A 24,788-nucleotide genomic window follows, 5' to 3' on the forward strand; every position below is an offset into this window, starting at 1 on the left:
AACCAAAGGAAAGCTTTTGGTAGTAATTCAGTGGAAATTAAAGTCAGATCTTTCTATTAGCTTGACTTAAGTGGAAATTGTGAAGTACTCTGGGATGCTGTCATTCTGCAACCTAAGACTGCAGTTGGAAGCTTTTCAGGATGTTTTTGTGCTTCGCCACCTTTCTGAGTCCTTGAGTTGCTCATCAACTTTTTGAAGATCTTTGCAATGAAAAATCTTCATGTTGTGGTGGTTGGTTGGTATTTTTAACTTTTCATAAGTAATATTTCTGGGCTGAACTGTCAGTGTTAACAAGAAATCTACAGGCCAGTGCCTCCTGTTTTGTGCTGTTTCAGTGAGTGAAGTTCGGTTTTATTAGATAACTACAGAAGTTTCAAAACCCTTTTTATGCTTTGGCAGCATAGTAGCCCCAGTGCTTTCAGAGTACAGTGTCGAGCCTGGCTCTTTAATCTCCTCAGGGATTATGCAGACAGAAACAGGTAGAAATTGTACACGTGTGTGTATGATATGAACTTCTCACTTGGATTTTGACTTTAGGTGAAAGTGTTTTATTCTTGAATAAAGCCTATAGAAGCTTGGCCCTTTGGAAATATAAACTTACCCTCAGTTGACTTATTATCAGTTAGCACTACCTCAAAATATGGGTCTTATTTCATATTAGTGTATATTTTGTTTAATCCACTTGCTGGTCTGGTTCATGGTGTGTCTGTGGGAACAGTTGTGCTTCAACCAACAAGGTAGCGCAGAGGCAGGAATGAGATGTGGGATCACGATCAGTAGGGAAATGGGACCTGCTGAAGTGGGTGCTGATGACAGAGGAGATATTGGTGCTAAAGTCAGTCAAGCAACCCATGAGCTTTCTGCTCTGGGGCCCTGAGCTCCACACATGCCTTAAGCGTGGCTTAAGGGTGGCGCTCCTGTGGGGGAGAGAAGGCTGTAGCTTGGCTTGTCTTGGTGGCTGTGGCCCTATGGTAGAAAGGGTTTGCAGTGGGGCAGCTTTCATTCTGCCTTGGTATTAGTTCATGACAATAAAATCTTAACCCTGAATCTTACTAGGACCTCAAGTTTCCCCTCTTAGGCTGAAGTACTGTCAAACTTCAGGGTGAGCATCTTTTTATTCAGTCCATATCCACATGCTTCCCACCCTTTTCTTTTTATGGCAATCATTGTCTGGTAAAACACTTGGTGACAGAAACAAAAGAAACTTCTTGTCTTCCATACCACTCATTGCTCTAAAAGCCCCAAGTGTTTAAAAATCTTCCTGCTGTGTTTTCCTTATTCTGCAGTGCTATTTTTCAAAGCAGGTCTTTGTCTCCGTTTGTCTCAAACGTGAATGCATGGCTGTGAATTTGTCAGTTATGTTGTGCATTCTGCAGGATTTTTTAGGATGAGCTTTACGTAGTTGCATCCTAAGTTATGCACACATGGATATCTAGTTTTTTCTTCATAAGGGGCAGCACTGCAGTCCTGTATGGGAAGTGTGCGTTATCCTGTGCAGAGGAGCTGCTGCTCAGCGGTGCCTGGTGGTACCTACATAAAAGCTCGGTAGTATAATGCCAGCACCAGATTAGTGCAATGTCTCCTTAAAAGGGAAGATTCCTAAACTACGAGTAAACAAGAGCCCCATTGATCTGTGTGTTTCTAAACTGCAGGTTCAAAGTCCTTTTTGATGACTTTTATATATATAGCATCTACTCTCGAGGACAGATAACAATGTTACGTGCGTAATAAAAAACCACTGTGTTGCAAGAGAGAGCTTACATTTCTGATGGTGTCCGTAAGGGTAAAAATAGCTTTGCCTTGCTTGGTCTTATGAATCATTTGAAGATCCCTGCTCATGCACCGTCCTCCTCCTGGTGTTTCTTTGCTTTGTCCTTTGTCCTAGAGAAGTATGAGGCTGCTCTTCTCCAGTGCCTTTGGTCGTGGTGGTGCCCACATGGTCACAATTGCCATTGACGCTTACAGAAAATGAAGCCACAAGTTTATTCTGCCTTTCATTGGTCCCAAGTTGCTACTAAAGGTTTTTAGTTGCGGTAGTTGAGCTCTCTGCCTTGCTAAAGCTGCCTGTGGCTCCGGGTTTCAGGTCTTCTCCCATGGCAAAGCTCTGCTGATGGCTCTCACTTCTTTAGCTACTTTGCTCAAGAGCATGCAGGTATTGTGAGCTCTGTGTTTCACAAGTAGAGCTTTCAAAGAAACCCTAAAAGCGAGCTGGCTTTTAGCCCCAAGAGGCTTATCATGGTGTTCTTTGTTTATTTGTTTTGGAGTTTGTTTTGTTTGGTTTTGCATGTTTTGTTTTTTCCCCAACTCTGTCCTGTTTTCCTACTTGTTTGCACCTCTCCCAGAGTCTCATGCTGCCCATCTCCCTTATCACAGTAATTCTCCGTGCCCTGTGTCCCGTGAGCTGTCTCCTCTGCAGCCAGCTATCAATTTCTTACTGCTGTCTTTACCTTTTCGCTGGATTTTCATGGCTGACACTGACCAGTAGATTTTATTGATGGAGGACAAGATGGATAGACTGTGCAAGGTAGTAGTAGTTTAGGAAAAAATTGCTAAAAACAGAGGCAAGTGGTTCTGATTTGTAACAGTGTTGTACTTGCACATTTGTGTCTTCTCTGTGCAGTGTACAGTGCTGGAAATATCAACAGGTAATATAATATATTTAAAATCTCACTGTTTCTTTATATATTGCAGATGAATTTGTTTTGAGAGAGAATTATTTTGAGACTGAGCGTTTTGTAGGAGGCCGATGGTTAGTAGGGTGGTAAACTACAAAGTAAGGTGGCAGGTCCGGGGTGGGGAATCTGGAGCAGATGCTTGGGGGATGCTGCTGTTCCTCAAAATTAGCCCATCTCTTCCTCTTCATGCTCTTCAGTGATCAACATGTTAAGAAATGAAGTGCATAAAAATGGTTAACTTGTTATTAGTAAGGTGACTGACCAAGAGGGTTAACCCCACTTCCCCGAAAACTCCTTCATTGTCATAACTTTAAGATTAGTACTAATAGTGTCTTCCCTTTTGTGTTCTTGTTGGAGCCCCTTTGGATGTGGGTGCTTTATACCACTGAAGAGCATTTAGGACTGAGGAGGCCTGATTTTGGTGATACTTTGAGTAGTCCTGCCCGAAGATCTTGTTTATCTAAGAGGGTTCATCATTATCCAGAAGCTGGTTGTCCTTACCTAAGAGCCTGGTTCTGCACTACTGTGCAGCAGATATGGTCCCATAGGCTGGGAGCACTGGTAAATTCTGTATTTTGGCGTATTACAAGGGGTCGATGCTTTAGGAAGAATTGTGCATGCTTCTCGCTTAGGGCTAAGGGAATTCACAATAACCCTGTGTGGTATTGAGGCAGCTGGGTGGAAGGTGTCTACATAGATTCAATATGCCATGAAAATAAGTACGGCATGTGCAGCACAAAGGCAAAGAAGAAATGTGAGGCTGGTTATGTGATGGGATGCTTATGGAAGTAAGTGTTTTTCTTCACTTGGAAATACAATTGCTGGTCTGCATTTGATTTGATTTTTTTCTGCTGCACCCTCCATTGGGAGCATTGTTTGTGCTCCCCTTGAACATCAACTGCTGAAGCCTCTTCACTTTGTGTGGGCAGCTGTGCAAGTCTGTTTTCCATCTTTTAGAAGATTCCAGCTGGTTAGGTTGCTTTTGTCGTTCAATTTTCTCTTGTTTACGATACAAGCAGTGTGTTTTGCCCTAGGAAACATCAGTAGTCCAGTCACCATTCCAGAAATTCCTCTCGGTTCATTTTTCTGTGTAATAGAGCTCACAAAGGCTTCGAATGCTGTAAAAGTAAATCTGAAAAGGTCAAACCTGCTGTATGCTAGCGACAGGAGCACAGGATGACAATGATGCAGGGGCACGGATGAAATTTTAAGTGTGGATTGAGAACAATATGCTTGTGGAGAACTGTCAAAGTACATGGCTTGGGTATTGAGAAGTTCAAGGTAAAGCAGTGAGGATTTGTCTTGCAGTACTTGGTGGCTTCTTAACATAGAACAAAGAGGGATAAAAACACAAGATGTATGGCTAGGAAAGGAACTGCCTAAACTGGGGTTGTTCTTTGCTTCCGCTTGCTTTGCCTGTGGGATCCTGGTGGCAGAGCAGATCCTGGGGAAGCAGCATCTCCAGGGGTTTTCCCGTTGACCAAAGTTGTGTTGAATGTGCCCTTTTGAGTGTGGCTTTATGCAGAGCTCACAACTGAGACACATTTCTGTTCTGTGGCGTCCATTCATGTGCGAGCTTGCTGGGTTTGTGCGGAAAGCCTGTCTGAAGTCTTCAGTTTGGATGAGATCTTTCTTGTGCAGCGCTTCACTAATGGTGGGACTGGCTTTGCCTTGATGCATTTCCAATTCGGGAAGCGAAAAACCATACACAGTGTGAGGGGAATCTCATAAAGAGTAACAGAATTGACAAATGTCAAGTGTTTTCAGCTGCTCCTTTGCATGTGGTGTACAAAGGATGAACAATATTTGCTAGCTGGGCATTCGGCATATGGAAATGTGGGCCAGAATTGATTTTTTCAGGGAGGCCGTTGATGTGCACTGTGGGTTTGATGGGACTGTCACAGCAGCGGTGCCTGCGAGTGCTGCTGTGCCAGCAAAAGGCAGCACAGCAATGTATGAGAGATGGGCAGAGCTGGTTTCTCCGTCACTGGATGGAGGAAAGCAAAACAGAAATAGCTGTCAATATAAAACCCTGAAGGATATAGCCAAAGCTGATGGAGGCAGTTGTCATTTAGCATAGCATGGAATAATATTTTTTTTTTCATTTTAAATAATGTACATGTAGGATAATAATGTGTACTATAGTAGTTCTAGGAAATGAGAAACTGAGAATATGAACGTTTCCTTAGTGGGGAATGCCTTGGAACCTGGGACACGCCGTCAGACTCCTCTTGCCCTTTTACAAGGAGAAAATCTCATACTTAGGGGATTTAAGTAATTTCAGGGAATGACCTAAGCTAGAAATGAAGGGTGGAAGGTGCTGGGGGGTGTCATGACTACCGGGAGCTGGCTGGTACCTCTCTGGGCAGAGGGATGGGTGCACTCCCCAAATGTGACGAGAGATCACACCCCTGCACCCCCATTCCCCTGCCTCAGCTTCTGTTTATACATGGGCTGTTTTAGGGCTGTTTGGCTGTATTCGGTGCCCACCGTGGGCTTTCCTTCCCCAGGCTGTGCCATGCAAAGAATTAATGTCCCTATTATGTTAGGGAGAGGCAGCTCGTGTGGGTCACCAGTGAGATGGGAAGGCAGTTTTGTAGTGGTAAACCAGGAACCCACCCTCTGAGGAAACTGCCAGTTTACAGTCACTCCTTCCCACCCTAAAAAAGCAAAGGATGAAGCTTATGGGAAGGTATTTCCAGCTGAAACACTCCTCTTTGTACTATTTTTATTTTTCCTACTGTTTTTTGGTGCGCGGTGCATTTACTGAAAGTGCCGTTGCTTGCTGTTCATGTAAACTAATGGAATATATTATTCTAATAGGACATTAATTGTGTATCTAGAATCATAGAATCATTTGAGTTCGAAAAGACCCTCAGTGCCATGGGGTCCAACCATAACCTAACCTAACTCTGACACTAAACCACATCCCTAAGAACCTCGTCTAAACGCCTTTTAAGCATCTCCAGGGATGGAGGTGCAATTACATACATGTAATAGATAGATATACATTGATATATATAAATGTGTTAATTGGTTAACATTGTCTTCTATATAATAATCCTTCTATTTTATGATCTTCAACATATGTAATATGAGTTTGGAAAGGCATTATGAAGGAAGAGGCATTGCTTTTCAACTTATTTTAAGAGAGAATAAGTTCAAGGGCCATTATGCATTAAACAAAAATGTTCTTTAAAGATATTAGCTCATAGCTCCAGGCAGCATCTGTCTCCTCTCCAGAGAGTCCTACTTGTGAAAGCAGCATCCCTTGTGAGGGAGAGAATCACTGACTTGAAAAGGACTGTTATTTTGTCCAATCTGCTCTAGTTCAGAGCCTTTTCATCTTTGTGGCTATTTAGCAGAGCCAGAAGCATAACCCAGACACTCATTCCTGTGTTTTCTGCTGAAAAAATAATCTCGCCAGCAGCACAGCAGAGGAGCGAGTGCTCAGCCTTGGCGTGGGTGCTTCTGGTTGCACCACTTTGGGGTTTCTCGATGCTTTTTCTAGCAGCTCCTAGTTATTATTAAATTATTATTCTTTCAAGCTGCCATCTTCCTACGTGCTTCCCTCCTGCCCTGGGAAGCCTTGAATCAGTTTTGTGGCTTCCCCAAATGTACGTGTGAAGTCACTCTGGCCATTTTAATGTCCGTAGGGCTTTGGCGCAGCTACCCAGCAAATCAGAGCGGTGGGTGGCCCCTTCCACGCGCTTCGCCTTGCTCTTTGAAAACTTATTTCGTAGTGTTATGAGACATTAATTTTGATTTCCGGGCTCCCCCATTTGCTGTTAGTTTTTCAGTGTCTTTCCTCTTCCATGGGAAAGAGGGAGCCCTTGGCCGGGAGAAGCTCTGATGGACTTGTGATGGCTTCGCTTTCTGGGAGGTACCACTTGGCTTTGGGTTGAGGCACGTGGAAATCTGGGAGGCTTTAGGATGAGAAATGGGAGATAAATAACTTCAGATTTAAAAAGAAAAAGAAAAACACAGACAAACCTTAAGCAGAAAAACAAGTATCTTAATTTACACTTTTCTGCTTGCAGTCATCAAACAAAAAACCAATATAACAAACCAGGAATGGCTTAAAAACACCTCTTGACTTTTTTTTCAGAGATTTTTTGATTACTCAGAATGATGACACTTCTTGGCATCGCTGTTTTTACAAGTTGGCTCATTGCATTGCTTGCAACTCTCAGTCTTTGTTTTATTTAGCTGTGGTTTTTAATTTCCTGCTTGTGGCAGGGGACGTGTTTGTCAGACGCGCTATAGCGGGTATGGTGTGGTTTCCCTTTCCACTCACAGTTCCTGGGTTTTGGCGACGTTTCCTTCACAGACGGTCGGCGTGTGAGTTGACAGCACGTGGCCGTATTCAGCGTAACCTGCAGCATCTCCCGTCAACTCCTATGTGACTTTAAGCCTGATGTTTTCAGTGGTCATAAATCAGTGAGTGGTTAGTTTTGCTTGAACTTGGGAATGAGATTTTTACATCAAAAATGTATTTTCACTAGTGCCTTATCATCGTTGGGTCAACATGGTTTTGCAACTAAGGTATTAATTTCATATTTAGAATTTCTTCTCCTTCCTCGGCAAAAAGGAAAGGGGGTTGGGAAGACCCTTAGGGCAACATAAGGAGTCTTCTGGTGGTACGTGGGCTGTTGGACTGCTCTGCCCAGGATTTCCTCACCTGGGAATGGGGACTTCACTGTTGGTCCCACAGTGTTTTGGTTGCATGACGTTCAGGTGGTTCACAGTATGTTGCTTGCAGTTCATCTGTGTAGTTTTCCTGCTTATGAAGGTGAATCCTGACTGCTGAGTAGCGCCTTTGATTGGGAGGGGGATCAGATGATAAAGCGCACACCAAACCTTCCGCCTGCTGTGGTACTTGGACACCTCTACAGAGTATTTGTTTAGAACTTCTTTTTTTCTTTTGTAATGCAGGAAAAATATTTCATCATGCATGATGACTCTGATTCTGCATTCAGAGTAAACCCTCATGGATTTCAGACCTCACCTAGGTGTTAAAACTCCTGAGATTTCTTAGTGTGCATTAATGCTGTCTCCGGACAGACCTTGTGCACCGTGCACATCTGGGTGGCTGTGGCATTTACCCAAGCGCAGTCCATGGGGTTGTTTGGCGCTTTTTAGTCCCCCATGAGACTGCATGTTGTGGGTAAAAAGCCCACACCCTCAAAGGAATGGGCAAGAAATAAGCAGGTGGGCATTTAGGCTCTGTGTAGTCGCTGAACAACATTAACCTTAAAGTAAAAGTGAGGGAGGATGGTGGATGGTATCATTTTGTAGTGAGGGCCTGATGTTATTTTGAGCATGTGCAATGTCCAGCTTTTTGGGTTGGCCCCGTAGCGAGACGGACTCACTTCTCCTTGGCTTAGAAACGGAGGTTGCTCCTCAAAAGACCAGAGATTAGAAATTTCTGTTTCAGAATGTTCTGTTCTCGTGTTACTGTGTTTAATGCAATTTAAAATGCTTTTAATATAGCAAATTATATCACTAATATTGTTGGCACAGAAAAGTGATCCATTGTGGTAAAGCAATAAGAAAAATGTTGGGACCTCGCTCTAGGTGAGTCACAGCTTTTCTCCCCAAGGTGCAGCTGAAGCTGGTTTCTGTGAGCAGGCTCAGTTTTATAAGAAGAATACTTTTACTTTCCTCAACAATAAGGAGTATTGACACAGTATAAAAGAGCCTGAGTTTCTCCTAGACAAGAAAATATATCTAGAGTTGTCTCAGGTTTATGAGAAATGCAACACTTTGGAGACTGAGGATAAAGATTTTGTACTGTTTGAAATGCACATGATTTTTTCCAAATGGAAACTTGCGTCCCGGTGTCCTGGATCCAACTGGTGCGAGTGGAAGAGACGTTCCTTGTGAAAAATGAGGAGAGCAGAAGGAATTGCTGCAGCCTGAGCTAGGCAGTTAGAGCTGGAAGGATGCAGGGTGAAGCCCTTGTAACCTTGTGGATGAGTATCACAGGTGCCTAGAGTATAAGGCAGAGGAACGCATGGCAGCACCCTGCTTGTGGCATCCAAAAAACATCTCTTTGTGCTTCTGGTGCCTTTGGTCTCGTGCCTTTTCAGTTGGGTATCATCGTAGCTCTGCTTTCCTTCCCATGCAGATTTTTTTCTTTGAGTAATTTCTAGGACCTTCTCCAATGTCCGGCTCTACAGCCTGCAGTTAAAATAGTGCGTCTTGTTAGGAGAAGAAAATCTGGAAGCAAGCTGAGAGCCTCATTCGAGGGAGCTCCTGGACACATTTCTGTGTGATCTGCTCTAGGTGAAGCTGCTTTAGCAGGTGGGTTGGACTAGATGATCTCCAGAGGTCCCTTCCAACCCCAACCCCTCTGTGATTCTGTGAGCTTGTCTTTGGGGTTGGTTATCAAGCGGGGGGAGCAACCTGGGCCTGCAGCATGAACCGTGTTCAACAAGAAGGTCAGGTACTCAGGAGCTTTCTTGGCCTTCAGTGGTTGTGAGGCCATACAAATTGCACTTTTCCTGTTGGTAAGGAAGGTTTTCAGAGTGATGATACTTGTCTTCCTTACCTGCTGGAGGATCTTGCGCTGATTTAATGGCACAAGGCTGGAAACGACTACCTAATGCATGTGCTGGTGATTAATGCAATAAAAGTAAACATTAAATGCTTTATTGGAACAGAAGTCCTGCATATTGAAAAATGCTTAAAGCCAAAACAAGACCCTCTGTAATCCTGGAAAGATCTGCAGTAGCTGTGGTGTGAGCTGGGAAGAGTTCCTTTATAAACTCCGTTGTTGGACTGCTACCAGAATTCCACCACGAGCAGTTGAAAAAGTACATTGATGCCTTTGGGATTTCTGCCTTTCTGACGAGAAGCAAAAGGCGTGTTTTGGCTGTCAGCGATGTCCTGACAGCGTAAGGAGCCCTTTGCCATCCTCTTCTCGTGCAGCTGCAGGCACGTACACCCTTACCTGTCTAATTGGCTTCCATGGTCTCTGTACAAAGCAGGCCTTGAGCACCCTGAATTAGTGTGCTGGGACAGGATTTTGACCTCTGGATGCTGGTAATTTTTGAGTGCCACATGGCAGCTTCACCCAGAGCAGCACCAAGAATCTGGTACTTAACACCTGGGAGACTGACACTTGTGCCTTTCACGCAGACTGTCCCTTCACATGCTGGTGATATTGCAGCTCTTCCTCACTGGAGTTTTTCTGGTAACGACTATTTTGCGATTGATGTCTTCGGTGGATTTAAGCTGATGTGCAGTTTGGGCCGTTAATAGGCATGGTCAGCTTGTATCTAATCCTTAAAATGTTTGACCAAAAGGTTTTTTCACTGATGAACAACAGATTTTTATGCTGTTAGGGTAACAGGCTTGGATGCAAAGAGCATACCACATGCGAAGATGCGTTTCTTGGGAAGTTAGAGGTATTGCTGGCTCTTACCCCAATATAGTGTTATGAGCTGAAATGAGTCCCTGCCTGCTGCAGTTCAAATATATATTTAAATCTAAGTTCCTAGGATGAAGTATTTGACCTAATGGATAAAACAGGTAACAGGTAGAAGGAAGCAAGGCATTTGCTTTCACACCCAATTGAGCTGGCACTGGGTATAGGGAACAGGCTGATCTTAGGATGGGTTATAATTATAAATTCTGCCTGTTTGATGGATATATGTGAAAACAGAGGGAGCTGGGTTTTAAACAAATAAGATTGTCCTACATGATCTAAGCCTGAAGGAGAGGGAAGCTGTGGCTAATGCAACGTGTGGGCGATAAAGATGTGAGGCACCAGCACCTATGGAGCTGTTATTGTTTCTGAGCGTGGTGTCCTGATGCACATTGAAGAAGGTTGGTGTGACAGCAGGGAGGTTGTAAGAGCCCTCTCTGGGGTCTCGCACAAGCTTCTGACAAGCTGTGTGCAAAGCAGACATGTCCAGTCCAGCTTCCCTGACTGTGCTGTTTGGTTTTTTGCCTTTGATTGGAAGCTTTCTTACATCTGTGAAGGATATTTTCACTTGTGTGGGCTTTCCCCCCAGTATTTTAGCTCTTGTTTTGTAGAAAAGTGGCTTGATGGAGCGCGCTGAAAGGTTCAAACTTGAAGCCTTGCCCTCTGACAGCCACCCAGCAGCTCCATCAAACCCAAGCCCTGCTCTGTTTGCTGCCCGTTCTGTTTCCATGTCTCCGTATTTATTTTCCTCAACGAAAAATTCTCCCTTTTTTCCTCCGCTCTTTCCAATTCTCTCATCCACTTGAGAAGCTGCAGCTTGTAAGGCGAGAAGGCATCTGGTTAGTAGTGAAATGGTAGATGGTTCCCATTGCCAGCAGTGTCCAGAGAGGAATCTGAGCATCAGTTTCCTTTGCCTCTTTTCTCCCTGCCCACCACTTCATCCAGGAATTTTCCCTAGGTTAGCCTGCCTTCTGAAAGCTTTACTCTGATGGATTGCTAAGTAATTATTAGCACTTCCCTCTTCTGCTGTGGAAAGGATTGGAGCCCTTGGACACAGCCTGCGTTGGAAATAGTTTCGTGGACAAGTCTGATTTAGAGTGTGCTAGCAAGATGCAAGGCTGAGGTAAGGAAGGATACTCATGGCGTTTGGTTCATGTAACATACAGTTTGTTCTCTATTTAATGAGGCAAGTCTTTTTTCTGCTTGGTATCTTATTAGCTTGAACACAGTGTCCTGTGAGCGTGTGGGCAGGAGCTGGAGTCTCGTTCGAAGCTGTAGAAGATCCAGGCTATCTTTCAGTTTTTTCGACTGGAGAGAAGGGAAAATTAAGCAGGTTATTCAAACTTCTCTCCAACCTTTAAAATGTGCTTCACAGGTCTCTTCCTGCTGACAACCGCAGATAATTTCAAGGTTCTTTGTCTTTCCTCGGTTCATTTTTGTATCGCCAATCAGTTTTTAAAACCTGCTGAAATATTAGTTTTGATTAAAGAGGCATTATATCTGTGAATTTGTAGCTATCAAATGTGAATTCATGTGTTGTGAATAGTCGGTGATTGTGAGGTGGCTGGGTGCCAGCAGCACCTCTCCTGCTGAATGCCAAGGGACTCCTGGGCAGTTTGTGGTTGTGTATTTTTTAGTGTGCTGAAGTTCCTGGGGTCTGTCTCGGCAGATTAAGCACCTCACAGTGATAATGCTGATCTCCTGTAGATACATTTGTCTGTGATTGTGGAATATTGGCTTTAACCCATTCACCTACCTAGAAGGATGGAAAGTTTCATTTGCTTTCTGTAAAAGCTTACACCAAAACTTAAAAAAATAACAACACAGCATGCTGTTAGTAGGGAACAGGAACATTTTGCAGAATGGCTCTTGAAAGGCTCTGTTGATTGAACGTGATATTCCAGAGTTAAGTTTAATGCTTGGACTATGCTAATTTCTTGAGGACAGTCACCTTTTCAGATGGATCGCACCCTGCAGATGGTGGCAGATTGTACCCTCCTCCACTCTTGCCAGGAGCCTGTGCTCACTGACAGAATAAAAGCAGAAAGGATGAAGCTATCCGTAAGAGTTGATGAATCTCTTGCCTTTAAAATTGAAGTGCTTTGTTTCAGGGAAAGTATCTATGAATATATTTATAGTAATAAACAGTGTAGTCTTGGCTCCTTCATTGCGAGCAGCTAAATTGCTGTTCCACCAAGTCTGGGAAAGTGGAAGCTACTTTTAGATGCTTTGAAATGGTAGTTGTTTTTTCTCCAGGATACAAAAATATCTGAAGTCCACATTTTAGAAATCTGTACATTGACGCGAAGATGTTATATGCTGACTATCTGAAGCTGGTAGATAATGTCTGGTGTTACATCAGGGCTGGGACAATTTCCCTTCCTCCAGGTGTTGATGTTCTATCTGATAGGACTGGGATAAAGGGAAGCGCTGTGCAGAGTACCAGGTGAGTTCTGCTTGCAGTGTCTCACCTGAGATGGCTTTAACAACAGGATTTGGTGGGATCCTGTAGACCCTGCTCCGAGAAGACAGGGCCGTGGTGATGTGTTATTTTCCATGTGGTGGAAACCCTGAGTTCTCTCTCCTATTGGGACTCGAGGCAGCGCTATGTGGGAGAAGGTGTTGGATGCCCACCACCAAATAACTTCAGATGTTGGCTGCAAAAGAGACACTACGGGAAATGATTGGGTAAGCTAAGCCTAAAATAGAGTCAGGTCTCTGACATAGTGCTGTCATGGTATGGCATGCTTGCTGGTGTATGTAATACAATAGCAGCCTTTCCTGCCTGTAAGTGGAGAAGTAAAACCGTCGGGCACTCGGAGGGACCAGCGGCTGCGTGCGGGAGGAGATGGTGCATGACAAGTGTTGGGGCTCTCGAATGGAGGCTGAGCCAGCTCCTGCCATAGCAGTCGGAGTACATTTGGGGACGATTGGGACGCCAGTGTTCAATGCACCTTCGTGGTAGGCTGTGCTTGCTCAGTAGGTGTTTGGTGTTGACTGGGAGCACGTGTAGTTCTTGGTTTTCCATCTTGCCGTGAGTAGGACCGAGCGATCGCTCAGACTGCCAAGGTGTGTGACAAGTGATCGGGACATACGATGCTTGTTTTGCTTCTATTGCAAGTGCATGCTTGAGCTTGTCTGTAATTGAACTTTGTGCTTATTTTCGGTGTACCAAATGAGCTGATTTTGAAACTTATTGCAGAAGAATGAAATGAAAAACACAATTGAATATGGATGTTTTTGGCTTAAAAAAACCACAGAAAAACACAGATCAGAAGTGTACTATACATGCTGTTTCTTTCATGCGGTAATTCTTTCCCTTGTAGTTTATTTTTTCTTCACTGAATGCTTTGTCTGTCCAGGTGAGGGTGGAAAGGGTGGATGTTGGGGGTTCTGGCTTCCCTTGCCCAAAGTGGGGGACAAGTCTGCTGAAATGACCAGCTCTTCCTTTTTGCTGTAATTATGTCAGGCCATTTTCAGTGAGCTTTATCTCTTTGATCTAATGGATAGGTTAACACAGACCTTAGGTTACTCGCATTTACATGTAGAGGATTATTTTATTACTGTGGATTTCCAAAATGACATATCTTTCAAATTTTGTGCAGATGAAGTTGAGTCTGCTGAAGAGACTGAAGATTGTCATGTTTAGTAGGAGTTGCGTTATCCTCCCACTGCAAAGAATTAAGGAAAATAATGGCGTAGGAAGTAGAACGCAACACTTTTACGATTTGGCATTTGAAAAGTAGTGTATTGTCACTTGGATATCAATCTGTAAACACCTTGAGAACCACAGTATTTCCTGCTTAAAGCATTTTAGGTGTTTGGCTTCTAGGATGACTTCCTAGTAATATATTAATGGTTGCTCTTCTTATTAGCTGTTGCTGAGTGTTACTTTCACCTTGGTGGTAACCAAAGTGGGATCTGTTGGATTTACATTTGTTCCGGGTGGGAAAGCAGTGCGAAGCTCCTGTAGACATTACTCCTGAGTATCTTCTGACTCATGTGAAATATTCATGTGGGTTATAACGCAAAAGAAAGCCTTAAAACCCATCACAGTTCTGGTGAGGCTTCAGCGGAACACTGTGCAACCTCCGCCTGGCATCTGGACCCGCGAACGTCTCTGGAGAAATCACTGTTGTCAGAGGCATGAAGGAGGTTTGTGATTCCACATATGCCAACCTCTTGCAACTGAGATGGACATCAGCCTGACCTAGTTTCTCTTGCATCGAAACTAAGAAGGAAGAATTATGGCATGCTGAATGTGTAACGTTGTGCATTATGGCACTCACTGGTAGTAGAAGGTGGGTAACTTGGGTATTAGAAGTAGTAGTAATAATAGTAATAAGAAAAAAAATGGATCAGCTTTCATCTACATGGATAGTTTCTCCTGCAAGCCAAACACTAGCATATTTAGAGCACAACTTATATGTATATTTTCTCCTCTACTTCGGTCTCCCATTCTGCCTGTGGATATCTGCAGTGTTTTATTTTTACCATCCTCCTTTAAAGTATGAGTAAATAGTGCTTACATACTACATTTGTTTTTGTTGAATTCTATAGGCTGTTGCAATGCACTGTTTTTTGGTTGTTTTTTTTGTTTTTTTGGGTTTTTTTTATAGCAGTCACAGTTGATTCCAATTGAAACCATAATTGGTATTTCGACTTGATAGCTGCTGTAAATCTCAAGGAAGGGAAGAGAAGGATGCTCTCATTTTGTTAGGCTGCTTCTCTTTCGGATGCATAGTGCATCTTCCAGCTCTCTGGGCTAATTAAAATGCCATTACAGTACATGTGGTGCTACAATACAGTCTAGGGAGACTTCCAAAAATAGATTCTTGAGTGCAGACAAATTAGAGAGGAAATATGCACTGAGCATTTTCTCATAGGTTTAAAGAGAAATAATCCATTTGCAGCCTTAATTGCTTTCTTGTAAATGTTGAAGACTTTTTTTTTCCCCCTGTATATTTCACATGAGTAGACAAATAAATAATATGTCCGTGATAATAACTGTTCTCATTACTAATATTTTAACTTGTTGTTACACACCAGAGCTGTTAATATGCAAATCAGGATGGTTTAGCGGACTGTGCTTAATGGTCAGAGACAGAGACTTTTATTCCTCAGCAATCCTGTTTTAGCTGCCTGGTATCCCAAGGCTACATGGTTAATGCCTGGTCTGTTTTTAGAAATACAGCAATACAGTTGACCAGAACCACCCACTCACCCACCCCAAAACCTGCCAAGAAGTAACGCTGATAAATACTGTTTGCACATCGTTCTGCAAAACAACCCCCCCAACTTGTGTATAAAATGCAAAACACTTTTTATAATGCGACTGCAGTACGTATATGCTGATAGCAGGGGAAAAAAACTAGATGTTCTTGGGCCTGGAAGAGGTCCATGAAATTGCTGTGGGCTTACAGGTGGAAGGGAGACGGTGCATGACTCTGGGCAGTGCCAGCAGGAGGGAGGAGATCTCACTTTTTCTGGTGTGGACCTCCCCATAAGCTGCTGAGAGCAGCCTGATGACAAGGGATGGAGCTGGTGCTGGCTTGGAGACCTTCAGGTAGGGAAGGAGTCAGGAAAAGGTGAAGGCACGAAGAACAACAGCTCATGACTGTGATGGCAAGTACCATGCAGAGGATCAGCTCTGTGGAGCGCAGCAGGTGATGCTGATGAGCTATATGGGCTGTGTGGGGTGGTTTTGAAGCTCGCTTTAGGACTGAATTTGCTCCAGTCCCCAGACACGAGTCCCCATTAGTGGCTGGAGCATGTTAGGTGACCTATAGGGTGTTTTGGGTTGAGTTTGAGGTACATTTCCCCCCCCAAAAAAAATTAGTCTGTGTAATCAAACTGCTCCATGATGCTACCAAAATACAAAATGTGGAAGAGTATGGTGGGGGGGGATGGCTAGGGTCTTGCTCCAAGAGCATAAAGTGAAAGCCGATTCTGCTAACACTCCTCTGCATATGGGCTTTGAACATAGCCCTGGGAAATTGTGCACTAATCATATAATAGAATAATAGAATACGAGATTGGAAGGATCAACCTTTCTTGGCAAAAGCACAATCTAGACAAGGTGGCCCAGCATCCTGTCCAGCTGAATTTCAAGTGTCCCATGTTGGGGAATCCACCACTTCCCTGGATGGTTGATTCCCCAACATCTCAAACTCATCTTTCGAGTGAAGATGAGTGTGAAGCTGGTTCTGTCTTGAAGCTTTTCTCAATCAATGTTGTTGTGTCTGCGTGTCTTTTGATTGTATCCTGAAGCAGATGGGGAAGGTGGAATGGTTGGAGAGGAGGGGGTTGGATCTCTCTTCTTTGTGAGACAGGTTCACAATTGTTTTACTAGAAAGCAGTGAGGAGAGTAAGGTAACTCAGGAATAATTGATCCAGAAACATCTCCTTCCTTTATGTCCTTAGTAAAAGCTTGATTTTAAATGTGGATGCGTGCTCTTGGAAGGATGTGGTTGGGATGGTTTCATAGATGCCAACTGATCGCTGTTTATCCTGGGCTTACTGTCAGCTGCCTTGTTTTGCCTGAGGCTTTTTATCGATTGGGTACTGAGAAATTAGAACTTCTCTCTCTCTTGGCTTGGAAGGCATGGGGGCAAGCTTTTGAGCTGTATCCTTGTGGGGAAAAATAGCCAGAATAATCTGGTAACTGCCTTGCAAGTGGTTTGATGCAAAGAAACAGTTACCAAATTCACCACCAGTCACTTGGACTGTTGCAGATGTCTCACTGGGGTGTCTTATTGCTTAACAGTTTTCTTCTTTTCTCCATTTTGTTATCTAGGAACTGGAAATATGTAAACAAAGAGGCTCTAGTTCCTGCTGTATAACTGAGGTTTTGCAATTTGTGTGCCAAGCCCAACCCGAAACCAGCTGTGAAAGACGGTAGCTGCCTCACGGGGAGGACATGAGTGTGGCAGTTCAACAGCAAGGTCTTCGCTTTTGGGACTTGTTGCCTACAGGAGGCATGATTTCTTGCCTTTTCAGAAATATCCAATTATTGCTATATAGTGCCATGTTGTCCAGAAAGCGTATGACTAAAGACGACCAGAAATGTATTTGGTTGAGGTCTCAAACTCCCTGTGTTAGCTGTAAATTGCTCAACCTGAAAAAGCCACAGAACCACTGTATCGTCTTCCCTTAACAGAAAAACGGATCATGTTGGAAAAACTACCGAGTTCTGCAGACCATCTATCTCATTTTATTTGAAAAAAAAGTCTTTTCTCAGAGGTTTTCCTTGATTGCCTACAATTCATCTTCTGGTGTTGAATCGAAACCCAAGGGCAGCACTTTGGCCATGGAGGCTGTCATGTCCCCTTGCCAGATGTTTCTCATCTTGTACGTTTGACTGTTATTATTATCATTATTAAGCTGATAGGGTTTTACTCATTTGTCATTGAACCTTGCATCCATCCATTTTCCAGCTTGTTGGATTCTGCCTCTCACACTCCAAAGTGGGGGTCTCTGTGGTGTGAGGACACACCTGAGTTTTCAATAAGTCTTTACTGCTTTTAGAGTCAATGGTGAACTACCGCAATACACTGGATATAACAGATCCAGAAGCAGATGATTGAGTAGGCTTTTTAAACCAGGTGTCTGCTTGGTTTAGGCTGGTTTATGCAGGCCTGATTTTCTAACTTATATGCCCTATGTAGCCCCTTATTTTATTTGATTTTTTTAATTTTTATTTTAAATAAAACTTAGGTAACATTAAAACTTTTTTTTTTTTGTGAGTCTGACGGCCAGATACACTGCCAAAGAAATACATCAGTTGCCTGCCTTCAACTTCACCTTGATCCATCTGCCTTGCTTTTCCTGTTACCTGGTATTTGTACTGCCTTTTGAAATTGTTCTATATGTGGGAAATTAAATCCTAGTCAGTAATGCCTGTTTTCTGTACCTCTGGCTCCTGCCTTTCTCCCGTACCTCTCTCCAAGTTTTCCTTCTATGGCTTCGTGGGACTTTTCCTCTACTCTGGATGTCCTTTAAAGATACTTGTCGGTTCATCACTTTCCTCAAGGAGTTTGAGTAGGCCAGGGTGATTTGCATCAGGGTGAAAGATCTGAATACATGGAAAACTATTTAAATAACCTCTTCATTCCCAGTGCTGCCCTGCATTTTTAAGTTCATCACAGTTAATTATAGTAAGGCTGCTTACAGTTTTCTGCAAGAGCTCACTGAATGCTTCCAGCTTCTGGATTTGTTCATTATTTGTCTGAACTTTCTTTCTTTGTCCTCAACTTTTTTGGTTTTTCCTTGGTGATGATGACATTTGTTTTGCTGCTTTATTTTTTCTGAGTGTTTCTGTGCATGTTTCTGTCTTATTCTGGAGTGTACTGTACCCAGCTTGTCTCTGGTTTGCTATTTTCAACATGCTTAAATCCTGCAAACCCAACTACTTCCAAACCTGTCCTGGCTATATTTTTCAAGTAATTTAAACAACTCTTTGGAACAGACCATGCTTAAAAATTCAAGTTCTTATCAATGAATAATGGCTTCAACTTATTAATTAATGAGTAGAAATACCCAAATCTGTAAATTAAGCTATACTGAATGTTCTCTAACTTGAGGCATGAATCAGACAGGCTGGTGTGTGCCTCCTTCCAGTCTTGATGGACGCTGCAGTTTGTAGGTAATCTGGTTTGTCTCAGTACTATTCAAAGCAGGTTTGTGGCTTGTAAATCAGATCGTGACTGCATGATTTGACCTTTTTGCACTTTCTCTGCCTGTCCATGGCAGTGAGACAAGGGGCTTCCTGTCCCTGTCTGCTTTTTGGGGACCGCAGAAGCACCCCTGGGATCCCTTCTAGGCAGGAGCAAAGATGAAACTAGAAAGCGTGGATAATTTTAGTGTCTTCTGAGGTTTTTCTTAAATTTTGTAATCACCAAAGCTTTCTCTGTAGATATATGGTGAAGTGTGGAGAGGATTGGAGCTGGGTACTTTGTAAAGGTAGGAGGAGGGGGCAAAACTGTTTTGTAATGGAAAGTGATTGTATTCCTTTCGGCATTGGCAGAACCAGGTCGCTCTTAGTGCTTTCAGAGTGCTGGCAAAAACCATTGTGCTTTTCGCTTGTCACACAAAGGTCAATTATAATATACATTGATTGATTTAGGAGAGAGTCTCCAGTAATGTTTGCAAGAAGAAATCCCAGTGCCGCAGTAGCAGAAAACACGTTTTTCTTGAGGCTCAGATCCCCCAGGTGAGCAGTTTATCTTCAGTGTGATGGTGCAACAGGATCTGTGAAGCAACCTGGTTGAATATGCAAAACGTAGGGGTTTTGGTTTTTTTGTATTTTAAAGTTGTACAGAGCACGTAATCACAGCCTAGGACTCCAAACCCCTCCAGCTTCCTGTGGTCAGTTCTCAGGGCTGTTTGTTTGTTTTAACGAATAATTCTTTAAAAGTTTGACATCAATTTAGCTCTTCTGTTTGAGAGGAGGAATCAATCAAAGCAAGCGCTTTTGTGGGCAGCAGTATTGCTGAGCAGTATCCTGGCGTATGGATTTTAATACTTGATCAAAGTTTGATGTAGCACAGTTGTGATTGTAAAGCCTGCCTTCCAGTGCTCTTTTGGAAAGTTTAAGGTTTTTGGTCAGTTTGTGGGTTTTTTGGTCAGGATTGTATTGGCAGTAGATATGATGCTTCATTAAATGCAGTGGTATTTTAACTTCAAACACCTAGTCTTTTGAAATTAAAAGATTTCTTTGCTTCTTTGTAGCATTTTAAGCTTCTTGTAGGAAGTTGAGGAGACTACAGGAATGTTTAACTCCTTCAAGATGTGAACGTGTTTATTTGCAGCTACTTTAACTTTTTTAACTCATACTAGTAGCTTAGGAGAAGAGATGCTGTATACAAAGGTACAAATATCTCCTTATGAAACCACCTCTCTTTTTTTTAATAAAGATTTTTTTAAATCACTCAATACAGCAAATATAGAATCTCAGTCTTACGTAGTTTGGTTTCACTTCCAGTGTTTAAGGTGTCAGTGCTTTAAAACACGTTCTTCTGTGATGAATCTGTTACTCATTTTGAAACAAAGATTGAAGAGTGCTGTTTGTTTGTTTTTAATTAGTTGAAAAATGTAGGTACTTTATTTCTTAGAATTAAAAATAAAAAGAAAACAATAATCCCCACTAACGAACAGTTTTGTTAGTGATCTCTGGTGCACTGAAGGGACTGAAAATTCAAATCCACGGGCAAGAAAATAAAAAGCCTTATATCTGTTTGTCTTCGAAGCAGGTGAGCCTGCTGAAATTGCTGGTGCTGCAAACTCGTGTTAGAAACCAGTGGGCTCTTGTGAGTTGTTCAGTGCCAGCAGCTTTGTACGGCTGGAGATGCGGGTTTGATCCATCGCGTGGTCAAAACTGCTGGGTTTAGCAGGCGAAAGGGCACCTTCGCTCCTACAGCCTCGCTGCAAGGGGGTGTTTCCATCAAAACTGACCTGGATTTGTCTCGCGGAGCACCTGGGCTGCTGGTCACAGGTTACAGGGCTCTGTTTGGTTCCTTCTCTGCAGGCACAACTTCGTCTGAAATAGCGGAGCGGAGAAGCGGAGCAGGGCGGCTGCTGGGCTGTTGCTAGGAGAGCTCAGCAAAGTGACTTATATACAGAGACATATATACACTACTCTTTTTTTTGAGGCCGCTGACAGGCTGAAGAGATGAGTTGGGAGCTTCTCATGGTCCCTGAGTGATGCTGGTTTGTTCAGCACAGAAACACAGCGAAAGCTTCAGCAGCAAGTGGGGTTGCGGTTCACCAAATGAATTAAAATTTACTAATGAGGGCTGAGACAGCAGATGCCTGTCTGTAGAAAAAACAACACCGTAAAACCCGACCATTTTAGTAACCAGGGAGGACTGTATTTTTTTGCTGTCCGTTTATGCTCTTTGATCTGTGGTGACCGCTGTCTTGTGAATCTGGAGAGGCTGACGGCTGAATGTTGTGTAAAATAGCAACGTTTCGCTCTACCTCTTTAAGCCCTTTGCCTCCTCATTTATTGCCATTTGCTGCTGCTTGTGCAGGTGAAGCTCAGCTGGCCAAATGTCTTCCCACCGATGCTGTAGGGTGGCCGCTCCGGTACAGCAAGCCCAGCCGCTCTTTTGGCTCTAGAGGTTACAAACCAAAAGCCAAGAAGATTATATTATGAATAATCTATATTACTTGTTTGAGAAGGAGAATTCAGCATGGTTATAGTTTAATTTATTGCCATATTGTCTGAGGCTGGACTGATCCTTGGGTACGGTCACTGGAGCCAAACTCATGAGAACAATGGAGAAGACCCAACTTTCTCTCCAGAAACCTGGAGTGGAGAAAAGAAGGAGAAGACATGAAACTGTGTTGGGTTTTTCTGATTTTTATTTTGTATGTTTTTTAACATTCCACTGACATCTTAACATTTTTATAATACTGTCCTTTGCTTTGACTGGGGTGGCTTCTTTGATGTCTCCAGACAGGGTTTGGCTTGATCATATCTGTGCTGCAGGAAAGCGTTAGAGGAGAACAAGGGAGAGAGAACTGGCAAAGGTGGAGATATTCATGGTGGAACAAATGGGTTTGAGATAGATTTTCTGTATTCAAGTATTCATAATCTAAGTACTGAAAATATAATGTAGCATTTTTCGCTTCAACTTTTATGGGGAGGGGAATGGGCGACTAGAAAAGCTGGTCTGGCAGTCTACAGCAGTAGGTATTGTGTTCTAACTCTACCTGAATGCAAGATACAATCTTTGAAAGATTTTAAATAGAGAACTGCTTCAGCAAGATGGATTTCTGCATATCATTTACAAAGTATGTTTTTAATGCCTTTCTGAAATCCAAACTTATGCAAAATGGGGCTTGTTATGCATGTCTATGCATTTTAATCTCCTGCAGTGATTTGTCAGTTTTCCTTAACATCTCCCTGGCATATTACAGCCATTCTTCAACTTTGCTTCACAGGGCTGTGTTTCTGTCTTGACTCAGTTCTCCGAGCAAGGAGTGAATTGCAATTTAGGTATTTTATGGTAAGGTTTATAAGCTGATGTGCCTATTTCCTTGGATTGGGATCATGACCAGTTTTGGATATTAAGACCCGGAAAGCCTGAGTGCAATTCGGGCTACTCTATCTTTTATTTTGTGCTTTAGTGTAAGCAGTTGTTACGCAGCTGTCCTGTTAATGTTCTTCTTTCTATGGATTTGTGCTACTTGTGTGTTTCTGTTTTACATTGAGAATTGGTTAGATTTATTTTTTTTTTCAATTTTCTGTTTGGAATGTGTAAAATAGCTCAGCTACCCAAAGAGTTGATGTGATACTTTTTTTCTCTTTCCAGATGGGCTTTCTGGCAGAGACCAGCCAGTAGAGCTGTTGAATCCACCTAGAGTGAACCACATGCCTAGCTCTGGTAAGAAGAAACTTTTATTAAATGTTATCCCTATTCTGGGAATACAGTAAAATATTCTGCAGTTCTGCCTTGCAAGTGGGAGAGCAAAATGCAAATGTAAAATGCTGGAACGAAGTGTGTTAGAACTTGCATGCATCTACTTTCCCAGGCTGGGCGAGTGGGATCTGGGAGTGGAGGGAGGATGGAGCAGCCTCAGGAGTCCGAAATATCTCAGCCCTTACCCTTGGCAGGGGGCTAATGGGAACCTGACCTGTTTTTCCTCATGCAGCTGATAGAGAACTTATGGCTCACAATTGCAGCTCTGCAAGTGGTAGAAACCAAAGTTTTGGTCACAGTGCATGAAATGCTATGGAAAGCAATCTGCTGCTGTCTTCTGTGTTTCCCCCTTCTCTTTTCCAAAAGTGTTTTATTTCCAGGTGCAAACAGATAGAGATATTTTTACTAGGGATGGTAGGATATATGAAGCATTATGTAATTTCCAGGTAGGAGCTCGAGTTTTCCAAAAACCCAACTTTCCCTTCTCTGCTGCCTTCCAAAATGCCTTCAGGTCCTTTTATATTAAGGAAGAGATCTTGCAGAAGATCTAAGCGCTTTTGGTACTGCAAGTTGGAAAAATGTAAATGAAGCTTATTCAAAACAACTTCAGTAGATTAGGGGGAGGGAAAGACCCTACCTAGATTTTTGTGGACTTAAATGCATATCTGGGGAAGCAAACTTTTAAGGGGGTAAAGCTATTGTGCTGGAAAGAAAGGGTGAGATCCTCGTTTACCGGCTACAAGCATTTGCCTTTGGATTCTGAGAATTCTCTTCTCCCTCTGTGTGTTCCAAAACTTGTTTGTCAGGTAAGGGAGGTTGTATTTAACTAACCCTGAGAGAGATTCTTATTTTAAGAGTACTGTGGTAACGCAGGTCAACTTTAAGATTTTACTCCCTATTTTGTATCCCTATGCTAGATTGAATTTTGTGGCTCTGCACAAGAGGGGTCTCAGTCCTCTTTTCTGGCAGTAGCTCAATGGCCAGTATTGGGAATGTTGATGGGTTTGGGTATTTTTCTGTTTCCTTTTGAGATGTTTCAGGACAAAGGCTGAAGCTGGTTAACAGCTTGAGTAACTTGATGGTAGAGTTCTGTGTGCTCTGCTTTTCCTCAGATGAAAAGAGATGTTTTTAAGGTGTTATGGACTCATGCTAGGCAGTGGTCACCCAGGTACTTTTCACTTGAGACCCTCCACTTATTCAGTTTCTGCTAAATTTTGGAGGAATCGTTTCAGCCCTGCAGTGCGTGCACAGGCTGGAAATGTCTATCTTATATTTTGGTTTACAGGACAGTAATGGAAACCTAGAAGCACAGCGTTTGGCAAAAAGCAAAAAGGTGTTTTGACATGTTTGTAATTGCAAGCAAATCTCATTGATCTTAGAAGAGGCTCATCAGCTGTCTTCCAAGTGCGGCACCGGCTTATACCTATGCATCCTCATGGGTTGTTAAGACTACTGTTAGAAGCTGCTGTCAGTTTGAGGGACTTACCCACTCAGGAAAACCATTGTGTCTGTTTTTTATCATTGTTACCTTTAGGACTTTGCCGCAGATCCTTCTGAGAGAAGAAAGGAGAAGTAGTACCAAGTATTGCTCTGGAAAAACAAGTTATGTGTGGGTTTGTGGGGTGTTGTTCCAAGTCTCAGGCATGGCTGAAATAATGGTGTTGAAAAACAGCTTAAGGAAAAAATTGCTTAATCGTGTCCTGGGATATTCCATTTGAAACCTTATTCCATCCTGGTTATGGTAAAGCGGCTCATTTGTAGCCCTCATGATGAATGAACTTAGGTGGACAATGAGCCTTTATCCCGGGAACTACATTTCTAGTTAAGATAAAATCGTTGTGGTGTACTTGTAGGAAACCAAAATGTTTTCTCTTTGCCACAAACTGAGTGAAGAAGGTTTTTTTGATCCTTGTTGGTTGTTTTTCTCTGATGTAAAATGTGAGAAAGGGATGTGCAGTACTCAGGTCCTGGGCATGCTCTGTCCTGTGCAAGCATCTCTAGTATAAAATAGAAATGTTTAGAGCATTTTCATGAAATGGTTTAAGGAGTGAATTGGATTAAGTAGAATGGAGCTCAGTCATCGGCAAGGTGTGTTTTTTGGGAAAATTATTCCCCTCTCATTTTTGCATAAATTAAGGATTAATTTGAGGAAGGGAAACATTTTCTCTTTTCAAAACTGTATCACCCATAATTGGTGCTTCTGAATGTCTTAGTTGCTTGTAAAACAAGACCAAACCCCCACAACCCACATATTGC

General features: G+C 42.8%; 1 protein-coding gene across 1 annotated transcript in view; it reads left to right on the forward strand.

The window, feature by feature from the left end:
• The window catches only part of HDAC4 (histone deacetylase 4), a 227,995-nt gene that overhangs the window by 64,328 nt on the left and 138,879 nt on the right, over positions 1 to 24,788 (forward strand). Inside the window, 1 exon segment of the mRNA XM_080347184.1 lies at positions 22,425 to 22,496. Coding sequence (XP_080203310.1) covers positions 22,425 to 22,496 — 72 coding nt within the window.

The sequence above is a fragment of the Nesoenas mayeri genome, assembly GCF_963082525.1.
Source record: "Nesoenas mayeri genome assembly, chromosome: 6".
Taxonomy (NCBI): domain Eukaryota; kingdom Metazoa; phylum Chordata; class Aves; order Columbiformes; family Columbidae; genus Nesoenas; species Nesoenas mayeri.